Genomic DNA, 14,288 nt, shown 5'->3' with positions numbered 1-14,288 from the left:
AGCGAGGAGTGTACGTAGCCTTGTGAAATTGCACCGCCGCCTGTCAAAAACACATCCAGCTGGGCACGCCATCCGCCGTCGTCAACGCCGCCGCCAGCGCCGTCCTTCTCCTCTCCACGTATCCCGTACCAGGACAGCGGTACCGGACCAGAGAGGAGAATTGAACCGGTGACGAGCGAACGAAGACGACGACGCCGAACGCGCGCGCCGGCGTCCGCGTCGCGCTGGCTGCTGCTGTTGTGGAGTGCGTACCAGACGAACTTCGCCCGGGTAAAAGTACTTTGCTGGTACTCCTTCCAACCCAGGTAAGCCTCCTGCTTTCGCACGTGCAAGTGACGCTTGGGCCCGGATGGACTGGACGACTTCATTCGCTGGGATCCAGCGGGCGGGCTACACATGTAGCATTGCAGTCGCAAAGACGGCCTACCTACCTACCTACCTCCTTCTCCTTCTGGGTGTGCAATTGACTCCCACCTGCCCCTTTTTGCCTTGCGCTGCGTCCTGCATGATATGCGATGGATGGAGACGTCCATCTTCTGCTTGGCATCGGAATGAGCCTTTTGCTTTTGAAATGGTTGAACACACATCCGAGGACGAACGTTCGGCAAGAGTGTAGAGGGGAAGAGGTGAGTCGAGGGGTTTTTTGGGTTGGTTATGCATGTACCCCGCAGTACAGTACGTATCCATCCTGCAGTGTGGGAACTGGGGAGTGGGGAAGGCAAGCAAGTGAGGAGGGCGGGCGCGTGCAACGAACGATTGGGAGACGGCGTCACGCACGTTTTCTTCAAGGGTGGGTGGGTGTTTGATGTTGGGATGTGTGTGCGACGTGAGATTGCTGTGTTGTCGACGTAAGGGGGAGGTATCACGAGAATTGAGAAACTTCAGTGATAAAAGACCTTGCTGATATGGCCCCGCGTATCTACTGTACCTACCTACAGATTGCTGACGTATGCTTGCTAATGGGCAGTAGGTACAAAGACGCAAGTACCTGTACAACTCAACCAGCTTGCCTGCAATGGCCTGCAGAAAGACCAGAGACCGCCCTCTCACAGACGGGCGAACGGCCCCCTTCCTTGGCTCTGATGTTGCGTGAGCAAATAAACGAACTGCATGCCACGATCCAGGTAGATTCATGTACTCCATGTACATACGTTCGGCGCGTCCCAGACCGTCTGCCCGCCCGTCGACGCCAACCACCTCTTCCCTGTCTCCATCTATTCCACCCGGTCTGCTACTATACAGACAACAGCTACTACTTTCTCTCCCAAAAAGGTACTTGCTACCCAACCGCAGAATCCACCGACCAATCAGTTGGGCACGTTTGGGAAGCGCACGCTGCCCGCCAAGATTTTGCGGCTTCGAGCTCCAGCGGTGCTCCTGGTAGAGCGAGACCAAACTGCCCGTCTGCCCGGCCCAGCCAACTTTACCTGCCACCGCGGATTCTGCTGGCGAAGCGGCTACAAGCGACGGTAGGTACCAATGGCACGCTGGTGGCAGCCCAATCAGATGCTCAGACGATCCATGGCATTGACGATGTTGAGAGACGACTTGTCGAGTGAAGACGAAGTCGAACAGACCCATGTCCGAAAATAGCAAGTCGATCGGTCACGTCACGATGCACGACACGACATTCAACACCACCAAAAGCATATCTCGACTTACCTTTTTGGCATTCTACTCATTTGAGCAGGTCTTCTGAGCTTTGCCCGCTCCACAACCCTAATAAGTACGTACCCACAGTGTTCACTTCCCGCGTTCCCGCAAAGCCAGAAAGCCGAACACTCTCTCAACCTTAACTTTTGCAGCCAGCCCCCCGCCTCCCGCCAGCCAGCCTGCTGCTCTCCCGTCGTCTTCTTTTTCTCTCGGTGTCGACAGCAGAGAGCGGGGGCGGGGTTGGCGCGCGCGGCGTCCGCCAGTCAGTCAGTCAGTCAGTCTCTCACTACTCGGCGCGCACCCGCGGGGAGACGGAAGCGCCCGCGCGCACCACTAGAAGTTGCCGTGCCTCTTCCTCCTTTTGGACGCCTTTTTGGCTTTCCGCGGCTCCGACTGACCGCGATGTGCTATACTGGCTCTCTCTCGCGAGCGCGCGCTCGGTGGATGATGCCCGTCATGCGGCGACTGGCGTTTGGCGTGCACGGGTCGGTCCAATCTTGGTTCCGTCCGCTCTGCATACACACACACACACACGGCGTCTTAGGAGACGAAAGATGTGCAAAGTAGGTACATCTTGCGCAAGGCTCCAAAGACGTGTTGGTTTGATCGCGCGAGGCCGCGATGATGTGCGCCGGTCGTCGTCGTCATCTCTGCTGTCGTCGATGCGGCGATGTTGTTGGAGCTATTGGACGTTTTGCAGCAAGCCAACGCGACTAGAAAGTTCGCGTCGTGATTTGAATGCGCTTTAGAGACGAATGCTGCAGCCATTGAGCTCATTGCAATTGGATGCTGCGCTTCGTGGAAGTTCCAACACTGCAATCCTCTTACACTTTACGAGTGCTGGTCGCAACACCGTGCCGGAGACGAGTTTATGTTTGCAGTGGCGCCATCGTCCGCCGCGGAGCGGATCTTGGTACTTCCTGGTCATCGATTAGAGCTAGCGGAGGCTACGTGCCTGGTGCTCATGGTCGGGCAGAAGTACCATACAGTGAGTGTTGGCTTGTCGTCGCGTGGTACGCACAAGACGTGGTTGAAATAACCAGGGCAGCAAAGGGCATCACTCATGTTCCAAAATTGTTCATGTTGTCCCACACAGTGTGTCGACCCAGAAAGATCACAGGTGGCCACCACTGTCGGTCGAGGGGAGCGAGCCAGCCGTCAATGCTTCGAAAACGAGAACACAGCGGTGATGCCACAATGTCGCCAGCGTCGTCAGGATTGCGAGTGGTGATGTGCTTCCTGCGACCTCGCTAAAGGTGGTGAGGGCGAGAAAAAAAAAACTCCTCTTGGCCAAGTAGCGATGTGCTGGCAAACAAACCCACAAGGGTCCAGGGACACCCAGCAGAGTGGGACGGCAAGCGAACAGGGGGAAGGCTGGTTCGATTCTCTCCTTGGCGCCATGGGCACCTTGATGGCAGGACGCCCTTGGACTGGACGTGCAGGGTTTGGCCTTGGAACAGTGCACGGGGCTGCGCTTCTCACGAGTGGAGTTGGAGTGCATGCACTTTCCTTTCACGCGAAAAGGGTCGTACGAGCTGCGCTTATTTTTGCATCTCGATTCTCGCAAAGTCCGCCTGGTTGAAAACGCCGCTCGACGATGGAGGGTCTGCCGGCGCTTTTCGTCCGCAAGAAGTGGGCACTTTTTTTTTTTTTGTAGCCCAGGATGCGTTTCATCGGGCAACTCTGTTGCGGTAGCTGGCAAGGGTGCAAGCAATGCCGCGGGCGATGAGCTGGTGTTGGCCATTTTGAGTCCCGCTCCCTATTCGGGTCTCTTCCGGCTCTCCCCCTGTCTGGCCAAGTTGTTTCTCCCGCTGTCGTCTCGTCCTGTCTTGTTTCGCCCTGCCAGCAGCTTGCGTCGCTGTTTTGCTCCATGTTTGACGTGGGGAGCGCGAGCTGGCCATGAGACCGGCTCTCGGGCAGCTGTGGACTCTGCCACGAAACGACCATAGCGGACATGATGGAGAAAGAAGCCTTTTGACGCTCTTGGCGCCATCGTTGTAGGAGACCCAATTTTGTCGGTTTGCTGCTGGACATTGCGGTCTCAGCCTCATCGTGTTTCTCATCTCGAATCCACCGACTCATACTGTTAAACTTTGAGCTGGGTTCGCGGTGAAGACGAGACAGGCACGGCAGTAAAGCTTTGAAACGGCGGCGTGTCGCAAGCACAAGCAAACCGCGCGTTCGTCTTGAACACAGAAAGCGCGGCGGGGCCATGGACTGATTTTTCCCGGTTCGTTGCTGGCTGCTGCATGTTCGCCAGCAAGTGACAGAGCCGCCCGCGAGCCCTTTCTCATTCCACGAGGCTCCGCTCTATAGATTGACTGGCCATTGCGCGCAATCACGGTGCGGAGTAGCGAGCGGAGCAATTTTCGCGCAGGACCTGCTCTGCCAACAGGACTCTCCGCTTCCGCCAAGCGCTCGCTCTCATGCCTGCTCCAGCTGCGCGTTTGCATGGTTCCAAAAGTCCCTCTGCTCTTTGATCCACACAGCACACCGTCTCTTTACAGTCACGAGGACTACGGCCGAGGTTCTCCTTCGGGACATGAAGCGGAAACCGGTGCGGCGGTTGCACTTTGCAGTCACAATTCGGGCGGGTCTGGGGTCATTCGGTCGTCACCAGGCGACCGAAGCAGTGATTTTCGAAGGGTGCAGAAGTGGAAGCACACAGAAGATCGGCTGTGGGGATTTGCATGCCCGCCGAATACGATGGGCGTGGAGCAAAGAAGTCGAAGGTCCGAGGCGGGCACACGATTTCGTGGCTCGTGTGCGACAGGGAGGGAGAGACGCGGAAGGAGCTCGGGCCGTCTGGCCGCAAAGTCGTTCGGCATCCCGTGTGGCGGTGCTGGTCTATTTTTGTCCTCTCTCTCCTTGGAGAAAATGCTCGACCTCGAGTTGCAATATTACTACTGCACCGCCTCGTCGTACCATCGATCATCTTGATTCCTCGAGAACAAACATGGCAACACTCGGCATTCGCCTGCCCAGCCGATCGCCTCGAAATCCAATACACGACACGAGTGATGACCATCTGACGTCCTTTCCGGATTCCGCACGTGGCCAAGCCGACGAGGACGTTTGAGGATCCGCGAGCCGCAGAAACCGTCCATCATGAGTGGCTCGAAGATCCAAGGCTATTGGATGCCTTCCAACCTTGTCTCGGGGCATTCGATGGGGACGCTCCAGACGCCTATGACGCACGCGGACAATGTTTCGAGATAAAACATCATGACAACATTCCACAGGCACGAGCATGTTTCGATATGGGAGCCAAGACGTACACAATCCATTTTGATGACGGAGCTCTGGATCCGAACTTTGACCACCCGTTTCGACGTTTCCCTCACTGCCGAGGCGGCAGCCGCATGTTTGCCTTGACACGCTCCACCAGCTCGGCCCTCGACGCATTGTGGTTTGGCATCAAGTTCCGCTAGATATGGCGTCAATAATCACAGACACATGGAAGCGGAAGTGTTGACCGTACATTGTTCAACCACCTCTTCAGTTCCGTGGCGGTCCAGTTTTCAGGGTCTTGAAAGATCAAATGTCAGCAGAGATTTTTCTTTGATCATGAAGAAAACATTTGTTGAATATTGAGTTGGGGACCGGCCACGGATGGAGACGTCAGAAGTTACCTCCAGTCGGATCAGGCTCGCGGGGGAACATGTCGCCGCCCCAAATCGTCCATGCCGTGGCAGCGGTGATGATGCCCGCGAATGCTTCGTGAACGCGTTAGCTGGAAATGCTTGTGTTTTGAGTGGCCAAGATTATTGAAAGTACTTAGGAATGCGCCCTGAGATCACGCGTCAGCTGGGATGATGGGAGTTGGTCGGCGGGGGGAGATACTCTTGACTGTGTGAGCCGATCCAGTGGCGTCGACATTGTGATGATCTTGTAGGTGTAAGGTGTTGTTCGTATGATGGAGCGTGAAGGTGTTGATGAAGGCAGCAGCGGTCAGTACGTTGTTGGTGACGTAGCCAATCGGCGGCGACCAATGAGCGGCCACCTAGCCTCTCCTTGAGCATTTCTTGCTTTCTCTCACGACCAAATTCACAACTTCATTCTTCCATAGCGAGGAATTCAACAACAAGACTCTTGTCGTAGCTTGCTCGAACAGAGAGCGGTCTCTTGTTTTCTTCGTTCCACAGGAACTCTGGTGTAACACAAATCGCACTTGCAATGCCACTTCTCCCCCTGATGCTTCTTCACCTTGTTTCCAAAGTACGAACCCAAAAAAGGAAGGAGCAATCAGGAGAATCCAAATAGCCAGTCAACACGCGTGATAATGTTGTGGTGTTCCCATCGTTCCTGCCTCGGCAACCGCCCCTGCCCATCGCGCCTCCCTCTCACATCACAAAAATATTCCCATCTCAACACCACACCCCTGACCCCCTCAGTACATCATTATGAATCCCCAAAGAGCCTCCTGGCAAAAGGAATCCACGAAAGGTCCTACCCGGGATCGAACCGGGGTTATGGGAATGTCCTGATGAGCTCAGAATCCCATGTGCTAGCCACTACACTATAGAACCAAGGACGAAAGAAAGAAAGCTTAATGCGTTTATATACCTCAAAATTTTCCCCTGAGAAGCAACTCATCGCACAGCATCTAGATGCAGGAAAGTTTCAAGAACGGCGATGATGGAGTGTTCGGCAGGCCTCAAAAATTCGAACAGCAGGCACCTCGGGCCGATGGCGGAGCGGGGGCGAATATCCGAGCTCGCTACCACACCGTGAGTTCCCAAAATGGCAGGAAGAAACCACGACACACCCCATGCACAAAGCTCGAAATTATTGGTGTTGTGCCAATCGTATTTATTTAAGAAGTCGTGTAATGAGCGATATCCCAGCCGCTTCTTTGCCCAGTGAATGACGTGTGCAAATTGACCCTTGTCCTCTCCCATCTTTGTGACCCAAACCAAATACCCTTTTGCCAACGCCGAATGATCCGCCATTTGTCATACATGTGTAGAGACAGAAGAAAGCGACTACCTATGTCATAAGGAAAGAAAACTCGCTGAACGCTGCAACAATCATCGGCGACCAGCGCGCTCAAATAGGAACAGGAAGAAAATCAGGGGAGAGCATGTGGAAGGCAGGACCTCGTCCACTGTTCTTCGAACCAGACTCAAACCCATGCCCGAGTCTACTTCCCGATCCAACTCCTGGGCTCTGCCAGGACCGAGTTGGCCCTCTTGACGTGATTTCCTCCACCGACTCCATCCAAAGCCCTGGCGATGCGCTGTCTGACGCCATCAAAGCGGACTGCGTCGTCCACCTTTTGGTCGACTTCAGCCTCGACGGCATCAACACCCTTCTTGGCATGCTCCTCGAGTTCCTTCTTTTCCTCTTTCGCGAGACCGTCGACGGCTGCCTTGTCCACTTTCATGACGCCCTCTTTGCGCCGGACTTCTCTCGTCACCTCGCCGCTCTTGCGAATCAGCGTGACCAACTCTTGTGTCCAGGCCTGGATGCCCTTGGTTATGTTTTCCAAGACCTTGGAGTCAATGTCTCCGCGAGAAACCTTCTCCCGAGCCAATTCCTCAAGAGCGCTGGCGACGGCGGTCATCCACTCTTCGCCCTTGATTTGGCATAGGTCAGTCCAAGCGGCGCAACGCTTCTCTATTCCATTGGCCAGATCGAATGCTTCCTTGGATGCGCGCAACGATGCCTCCGCCTGCGCATGACCAAAGTGTGACTCAAGCGCTTTCAATTTGGCTTGATCACCCGCCGCCGTCGCTGGAGCAAAAGCCGCACGCGCATACCGAGCGTCGCGGGCAGAAACAGCGGCAGCAACGAGGGCATGGCGAGCCGCGAGGAAGGCGTGAATCGAGCACAAGATTTTGGCGCAAGTAGCAAGAGTCGGTGGATTCGCCGAGTATGAATCTGCCGATGTTGATGAGGACGACGTTTCGGCCGCACACGAGTCGTTTTTCAGACGCTGCTCGGCAGCTGTAGCAGCGGCATCCAGCTCCTCGAGCAGTTGCATGGCCACGCCGATATCGTCATGCAGCCGGGCGTATGACTTGTCAAAGACTTGCGTGGCGTACTCCTCGTAAAGATCATGCTCCTCAGCCTTGGCCTTCGCCGCCTCCGCCTCCTTCTCGTTTCTCTCGCGTTCTTTGAGTTGAGCAAACGTGATTTCATTGTCATCAAAGAGTTCGTCGTTGAGACGCGAGGCTTGGTCTTGCCGCTCTTGCCTCTCTGCTTCAAATTTTTCACGTTTGTCTCTCTCCTGAGACCCAAAGGCGAGCCGAATAGATCTCAAGTAGGGCTCAGAGTCTGGAATGGCAGCCAGAGTCGAGTTGACATGATGAACAAGAGGATGATCACCGGCGTTTTGGCTCACTGGCAAATTCTCCAGCAGCGACTTGAGACGCGAAATGGTCGTCTCTGCTGTGGCCGTAGCATTTGGCGGCTTCGAAGAAGGGCCCGGTGTCGACGATTTCGGTCGCGGAGCCAGCGGCATTGGGAACATATTACTGGTGTCCGCATCCATAGTCTCTGGGGAAGCCACAAATGCGCGAAGTGATGGTTGATTTGAACTTTGCTCGGAAGTGTCTGACTGAAATGCCTTGTATTTGAGCGGGGACGGAGCGACAGTCGAGGATTCATCAAATTTGGAGCTCGTTGGCGTTGCGATAGGGGGCTGGCTCGAAGTCTCGCTGTTGGCAGCAGAGTTGTCATTATTTCCAGTCGACTTAGAAGGCTCACTTGGTCTATTGGCTCCAAAAGGAGGTCGAGGTATGATGGGCCTTCCGCCCGGACTGTACTCCTCATCGTCTTCGTCGATCCGCTCAATCGGTGTCGTGGGTATCTCGAGAGTCGTTTTGGGACCGCGCTGTCCATGAAAAGAATTCTTCACCACCTCACTTTCATGAGAGCGCGTCTCAGTGTGCCCTACTTCCGAGCCGTCGTCAAATCTTAGAGACTCCTCCCAGGGAATAGGAAGGTTGCGAAGCTCCGACTCGTACATGACAAACTCGATAAAGGCCTTTCTCTTGTCTGGACCGTCTGGCGCAAAAGACTCATCTCTCAATGCCTGGATGAAAATGTCGAGAGAATCTTGGTACCAGTCGTCAAGATCGGGGATGATATCTTTAGCACGGAGCTTTGGAGCTAATGGCGGTTTCGAGCTCGACAAAGGCTGCTTTGGTCTGGGACTTCGCGAGGCCTCGTCCCTGGCCGCAGCGAGAGAAGCAATCGTTGACTTCGACGACAACCCAATGCCTGGCGCAAGCTTGCTCGGCTCTCCACTGGCTACTGGTTTGGCGCTCGCACCCAATGAATTGCCTTTGTCTGTCGGATTTGGCTTGGAATCCATCATTCCCGGCGCTTGAGCTTTCGTCTTCGGATTCGAAGGCTGTGTCTTCTGAGAGTTTGAAAGCGACTCGTGCCTCTGAGTTGGTCCGTTGGTGATTGGCTCAGCTGGAAGTTCGTGCATGACCTCATCCTTGCTGCCACCTGTAGGCTTGATTTTGCCAAAATAGTCGTTGGCGGGGAGTTCAATAGGCCCCTTGTCATCGACCTCATCAGCCGGGGTTGTTGGCGCGTAGTATTCCCAGTCCGAAGGAGCACCTCCGCCGAGAGCTGAAGCACTCGTCCTTCCTTCCGTTGCTATTGACGAAGTTCTCTGAGACTTTTCGCTGGACACACTGGACACGCTGCTACCCCTGGCCAGACCCTTCTTCAGAGAAAACGGCGTTGGCGAATCTACCAAGGGCGAGACCGGTCGATTTGAATTGGACAGACTCTTGCGCCGTCTTGGAAGATTTGGCGACATGCCAGATGATCCAAAGCTGGGTGCCCCAAAACTCTGTCGCCTCTGTTCAGGAGACGAAGAAGGCCGCCCATCGTACTCTTGAACTCTCCATGCCGCTGGGTTTGGAAAAGTGGACGTCTCCGGATACGGCAGAGAGTTGGAACTCGTGGCAGTCGTGTTGGGAGAAGATGATGAGATCGACATGGAGCCGTGGCGAGGGTAGCTATTCTGCTGCGAAGCAGGCGGATTCGCAAGAATTTGCTGTGGCTTGGCCGAGTGGGCCCCATTTGAACCAGATGAATGACTGGCGCTCGAGTGATGCCAGTGATTATGTGACGTATTCGAATTTGAGTTGTTCGAGCCCGCTCGGTGAGCAAGCCGTCCAGGACCAGCAACGTCGATAGGCGAACTCACGGCATACTCCGAGGCAGAGGGAGCTTGACCAGGCTGAGCATATTCCGGAACATATTTGGATTTGCTGCGTTGCGGAAGAGGCGGTTTTGGTGGTTGGAATTGCGTAGGCGCCCCCTGAGGAGATGTATCGGAATTGTAGTAAGGATTTGTGTTGCTTGCAATCTCAGAGTTATACGGCGATGGCTGATGCTGCATCGTGGACTGCCTATGCGGTGCGGCAGGTCCATTAAAGGCCTGAGGGTACGCTTGATGTTGCTGAGAAGCTGGTGCATTTGTAATCGCAGCAGGATGCGCCGATTGATTCAGGGTCTGAGATCTTGCTGGTGGATAAGGAGGTGGTGGTGGATAATTCGCGCCCGTCGGTGGACTCTGTCGAAAGGGTTGACTACCGGCGCCGCTTGCTCTATTCCAATTGCCTGCTTGTGCAGAGTAGGGAGGCACGGGATGCTAAATGTACAGACTTGGACTCAGTCATATTTCTCAATTTGGATTTGCGCGGTCTTACCGGAGCTTGTGGGGCGGGCTGTTTGAGAGAGCCTTGTCGATATTTTGTCGCATTGTATACCGGCGGCGGACCCGCGTGGTGATTCGGAGGATGTGGTGGTGGAGGCGGGACTGGAGGTGGAGGTGGAAAATCAGTTCGCCCTCCTCGTGCATGTGGACTTTGCCCATGGTAGGGATCCTGAATTGGACCTTTTGAGATGATGAGTCTGGTGGACTTGGGAGCTCGGAGCGCAACGTTTTGCGATGATGTACCCACCTCCGCTGCCGGCGACTGTAGCAGTCCGCATATTGGAAAAAGGAGCCATCGGCTGTTGATCTGTAGTTGGTACACTTCCATAAAAAGGTTGCATCTCGACAGCGACAAGAGCGCCGACTGGTCCAGCCTCACAGGTAGGGCGAGCGAGCTAATGCGGGGAGGTTCTTCGCAAACGACACAGGAAGCTGTAGCGAGTCGATGCTCAGAAAGGAAAGCACAGAGACAACAAGCGACGACCCAACATCAACCAACGGAGACAGAGATAGAACTTGGACCGAATAAGGCGAAGAATGAAAACGGCAGGAAGTTGGCAAGATAGCTCCCGTCCTGTCCGCAAAAGTCAGCGGCAGGTGACGTACCTTAGCGCGCAGCACGCGGGCGGGATGTTAGACCAACCTTCTTGATGCTACCGTCCTCTTGGCCGCGGGTACCGCGACTCAGAAAAATAGTAATGCTCAACGGTGAGCTGAAGCGCTGAGCCGCAGACTGTTGGAACTCTACGAAGCTGTAACGGCTGCCCTTTTTGTTCAAGCCAAGTTGTCAAGCTGCGCCGTTGTCCCTCATCTCCGCCAGGCTTCCGGGCTGGCGGCAGTCTTTCCGCCCTTGCCTCATGAGCCAATCACTGTGCGGCATTCAGCAATGGTGAAACCAGCTCAGCTGTCAATTGCTTGCGGCTGAAAATCACACCCTCTCTTCCAAACTCAACTTCATGATTGACAGCAAACAGTTCATCAGGCCAAGGGTCTACTTTTTGCTGACGGGAAAACGCATAATCAGGGTCTGTTGCTTGTTTTGACGGCCGTGTCCAACATGTGCGGCCGTGAATGTATTCAAGTGGTATCTCGATGAAAATGGAAAGAAATAATGCTCAGACTTCCAGGCGCAAACTTGCCTAATGTCTCCTCTGTCGCACGCCTCAGAAGCCCCCGCTCACAGGCTTCACAGTCGACAGCTACTTCGCTCTCTGTTCAGCGCAATGCTTGATAAACACCCCGACATCTTTGGTGATCTCGTCCGGCAATTTCCACTTTTGCACAGCAAGCGGGACTGCTCCTTTCGCATCACTTGACGCCGCCATGAGCCACGAGATATCGCCTGATTCAGTCTTTTTGACGCGCTCGACGCTGACGTATTCACCGTGAACGGTCTTTTTCTTCTTCAACGAGCTTTCTCCATCTCGCCTATTTCGGCCGTTGATGTAGAGCACTTCAGCTTCAGGAAGGTCTGATACGTCGACTGGTATCTGCACAACAACAAAAGAGTCGGAAGAGGTGTTGGCCGTGATTATGAGCTGGGCGAAGGCGCGGTTTGCCAGAGGGAATGGGAGTTGATGGGCCATTTCGTAGACTGCAATGACGTCAGTAATGTGTCGAAATTATTCAGAAGCCACAAGGAAAGATTCCACTCACTTTGCATGGTTATGTCGGTATAGCCACCGCCCACACTGCGGCCAGCGACGTTCATCAAATCACTCCAATCCGCGACCAAATGCGCGTCGTAAATCGTCGGCGTGTAAATCATCTCATTCGTCGCATGTTGTTGCCGCAGTCCAAGTTCGAATTCGTCGATGGTTGCCGTTCCCTCCGCCGCCTTGTTCTCGTGGATGCTGAGCCGCGCAAACCAAGTTTCGCCCTTGGCATCCAGGTGAGGCAGCTCGTCCTTCTTCATGTCTCGCGCCAGTATCCGCACCTTGGCGGTGGCCGGCGCAGCCGTTTTCTCGGCGCCCTCTTTAAACGTCTCAGGCACGACTTCTTCGGCGAACTTGACGCCGTCGTCAAGGACATCTCTTATGAACTGGAAGAGGTCGACGGAATTCGAAGAGGTCGGTCGTATGATGGGGTGAGGCGGCAGGTCCTGCGATTTGAGGGCGCGCAAGCGCAGTAGGCGACTCGGTGAAGCATGAGCCATGGTGGTCTCTCCCGTCGAAAACTCGAGGGAGCGCAGAAAGGTCAGTTTTCAATCGAGCTAAATCATCATCGAGCTTGGCCGTGGGTATAAGAATAGGCAGGGTTCGAGGCACAGATCAAGTCAACGCGACGACAAGTTCGCTAGAGAGGATGCGAAACGGCATCTGCGTCAGCAGAGCCGAAAGCAGCTGTTATAGAGGAGCTCAAGAGGTCTTTAATTTGCAGGTTCCGACGAGATAATGAGAGTTGCCCCCGCTGTCAGTGGGCCACCATGTCGCGAGAAGCAGTCATCGGCGGGGGCGCGGAGCGGCAGCCCGTTCTGAGGCGCGACCGGAGATGAGAGACGCGGGAGGCCATGAGGAAGACGCAGCAGCTCGAGGCGGGGAAGCTCTCCGAATGGTCCATGACGAGCTGAAGGGTGAGGGCGAAGCCAAAGTGAAGCCAAGGTCGAATCTGCACATGAGATGTACAGTTACCGCCGGCCGGGAGCACAAACTGCGCCAACGGCCAAGGCGGGCACGCGCTTCATCGGGAAGCCGTGTATTTCTACACGAGTCATGAAAGTACTCCTACCGCAAAAGATCCACATCTTTCAACTTACTCTTCATTTTCATCGCCCCTCTCACCTCTTGGGCGGCACATCGCAATAGCTTCGTTCACAGCAGACCTTTGACCAAAAGCTCTTTAAGATAAACCTCGTGGCGGTGAGCGCCGGCATACATTGGGCAATCTAGCGCATTTCCACAGCATATATCAGCTAGCATGTGCTCAGGTCGTCAGCCTCGTCTCAGTGCTCACACAGCAGCAGTCGACAATGGCACTGCAGGCTGCAGGGGAACGAGCTCCCGTCCTTGACTGTCAGTCCGCGTGGGCGAGCTCTTCGCGTCTTTGTACTCTTGTCTTCAAATACGTACCGGATGCCACTCCGTTGCTGACTTGAGAGGCTTTGCTCGCTCACGCCACACAGGGACGCCTGCAGCTTAGGAGACGATAGAGCATCATCCAGAACGTCGTCAGCGATTCCGAATGCTCACCGACCTTGTGATTGAAGCTTGTTTGTGTTTGCCACAGAATCAGGCCAAACGACCGAGATCCCAAGGAAGCCCCCAGCGGGCTGGCGCCCCCTCGCTCCATCGCGCCCACCAAGATCCGCGGACCGTGGCCTGGGGAACGAGGAATCCAGTTTTGGACATGGGAATCGGTCGATGCGATGCAGAAAAGCGGTTCCTCATGTTTCCCGAATCCCACATGTCCCACATGTAACCTCAAGAGCTCGACACGGCTCCAAGCTTTGTCGAGACCGGTCTGTGTCTCTCCCACTCCGACGTCATGTTGGCGAAAAAAAGACAGGAGCCCGATGACCATGAAAGATCCAGGGCGTCACAGTGGAGAGGCCAGTGGAGAGGCCAGCCAGGCTTGTCAGAGCGCAAGCAGATACGGATATGATGTATGTTCTGTGCTACGCCCGCGGTAAGAGTGCCACCTGATCAAGGTGTGAGAGGGCGGGCGGCAACAACCTTGTCCGCGATACGCGAGACATATTCCTTGCACCGAATCACAACGTCAGCGCCACCATCAACGGCGACGGACTGTGCTTGCCAGAGCTGGATTAAGTGTTTTTCAAGGTATCTTTTGGTGACACCACAGAAAGTCTCATCCCGAACGAAGAGCGTAGAGTCTCGTTCCTTTTCCCTCTGTCGTGTGTTGGCCGTCTCTTAATCATAGCAGGGGAATCGCCTCCTCATCGAAGAAAAAAGATGAAGTCGAATACAACGTGCTGATGATACCGAAAAGT

General features: G+C 54.9%; 6 protein-coding genes and 1 non-coding gene across 7 annotated transcripts; 1 reads left to right on the top strand and 6 right to left on the bottom strand.

Moving 5' to 3' along the window:
* Positions 1-253: 253 nt before the first annotated feature.
* On the bottom strand, positions 254-1,818 carry BKA78DRAFT_77360 (uncharacterized protein). The gene has a single exon (XM_066893740.1). The coding sequence runs from the start codon at positions 1,579-1,581 to the stop codon at positions 436-438; it is 1,146 nt and encodes a 381-aa protein (XP_066747807.1). The 5' UTR covers positions 1,582-1,818; the 3' UTR covers positions 254-435.
* A 511-nt stretch (positions 1,819-2,329) lies between these two features.
* BKA78DRAFT_77358 (uncharacterized protein) lies at positions 2,330-3,023 on the top strand. Its single transcript, XM_066893739.1, has one exon. It carries the CDS (start codon positions 2,440-2,442, stop codon positions 2,905-2,907), a length of 468 nt encoding a protein of 155 aa, XP_066747806.1. The 5' UTR covers positions 2,330-2,439; the 3' UTR covers positions 2,908-3,023.
* A 192-nt stretch (positions 3,024-3,215) lies between these two features.
* On the bottom strand, positions 3,216-3,887 carry BKA78DRAFT_305877 (uncharacterized protein; the record flags this gene model as incomplete). Its single annotated transcript, XM_066887735.1, has 1 exon — positions 3,216-3,887. A coding segment is annotated over exon 1 (557 nt), but the record flags the coding sequence as incomplete, so codon positions are not given.
* A 1,106-nt stretch (positions 3,888-4,993) lies between these two features.
* On the bottom strand, positions 4,994-5,532 carry BKA78DRAFT_349894 (uncharacterized protein; the record flags this gene model as incomplete). The annotated part of the gene is made up of 5 exons (XM_066890881.1): positions 4,994-5,080; positions 5,135-5,181; positions 5,286-5,369; positions 5,431-5,443; positions 5,497-5,532. 5 exons carry the CDS (start codon positions 5,530-5,532, stop codon positions 4,994-4,996), a joined length of 267 nt encoding a protein of 88 aa, XP_066747804.1.
* Positions 5,533-6,097: 565 nt separating this feature from the next.
* BKA78DRAFT_t42 lies at positions 6,098-6,182 on the bottom strand. The gene has a single exon. It is a non-coding gene; the product is annotated as a tRNA-Gln (tRNA).
* A 265-nt stretch (positions 6,183-6,447) lies between these two features.
* BKA78DRAFT_365008 (uncharacterized protein) lies at positions 6,448-10,617 on the bottom strand (the record flags this gene model as incomplete). The annotated part of the gene is made up of 3 exons (XM_066892535.1): positions 6,448-10,273; positions 10,332-10,441; positions 10,587-10,617. The coding sequence occupies 3 exons, from the start codon at positions 10,615-10,617 to the stop codon at positions 6,797-6,799; spliced, it is 3,618 nt and encodes a 1,205-aa protein (XP_066747803.1). The 3' UTR covers positions 6,448-6,796.
* A 921-nt stretch (positions 10,618-11,538) lies between these two features.
* On the bottom strand, positions 11,539-12,494 carry BKA78DRAFT_349892 (uncharacterized protein; the record flags this gene model as incomplete). The annotated part of the gene is made up of 2 exons (XM_066890880.1): positions 11,539-11,933; positions 11,996-12,494. The coding sequence occupies 2 exons, from the start codon at positions 12,492-12,494 to the stop codon at positions 11,539-11,541; spliced, it is 894 nt and encodes a 297-aa protein (XP_066747802.1).
* Positions 12,495-14,288: the final 1,794 nt, after the last annotated feature.

This window comes from Phyllosticta capitalensis (genome assembly GCF_038381095.1).
Source record: "Phyllosticta capitalensis strain CBS 128856 chromosome Unknown BKA78scaffold_2, whole genome shotgun sequence".
Lineage (NCBI taxonomy): Eukaryota > Fungi > Ascomycota > Dothideomycetes > Botryosphaeriales > Phyllostictaceae > Phyllosticta > Phyllosticta capitalensis.
Note: the sequence above shows the minus strand (reverse complement) of the source record. Positions and strands in the feature narration are given on the sequence as shown.

Bases quoted from the DNA above. Each gene is read 5' to 3' on its own strand.
- BKA78DRAFT_77360 (XM_066893740.1), bottom strand. From the start codon at position 1,581: ATGGGTCTGTTCGACTTCGTCTTCACTCGACAAGTCGTCTCTCAACAT.
- BKA78DRAFT_77358 (XM_066893739.1), top strand. From the start codon at position 2,440: ATGCTGCGCTTCGTGGAAGTTCCAACACTGCAATCCTCTTACACTTTA.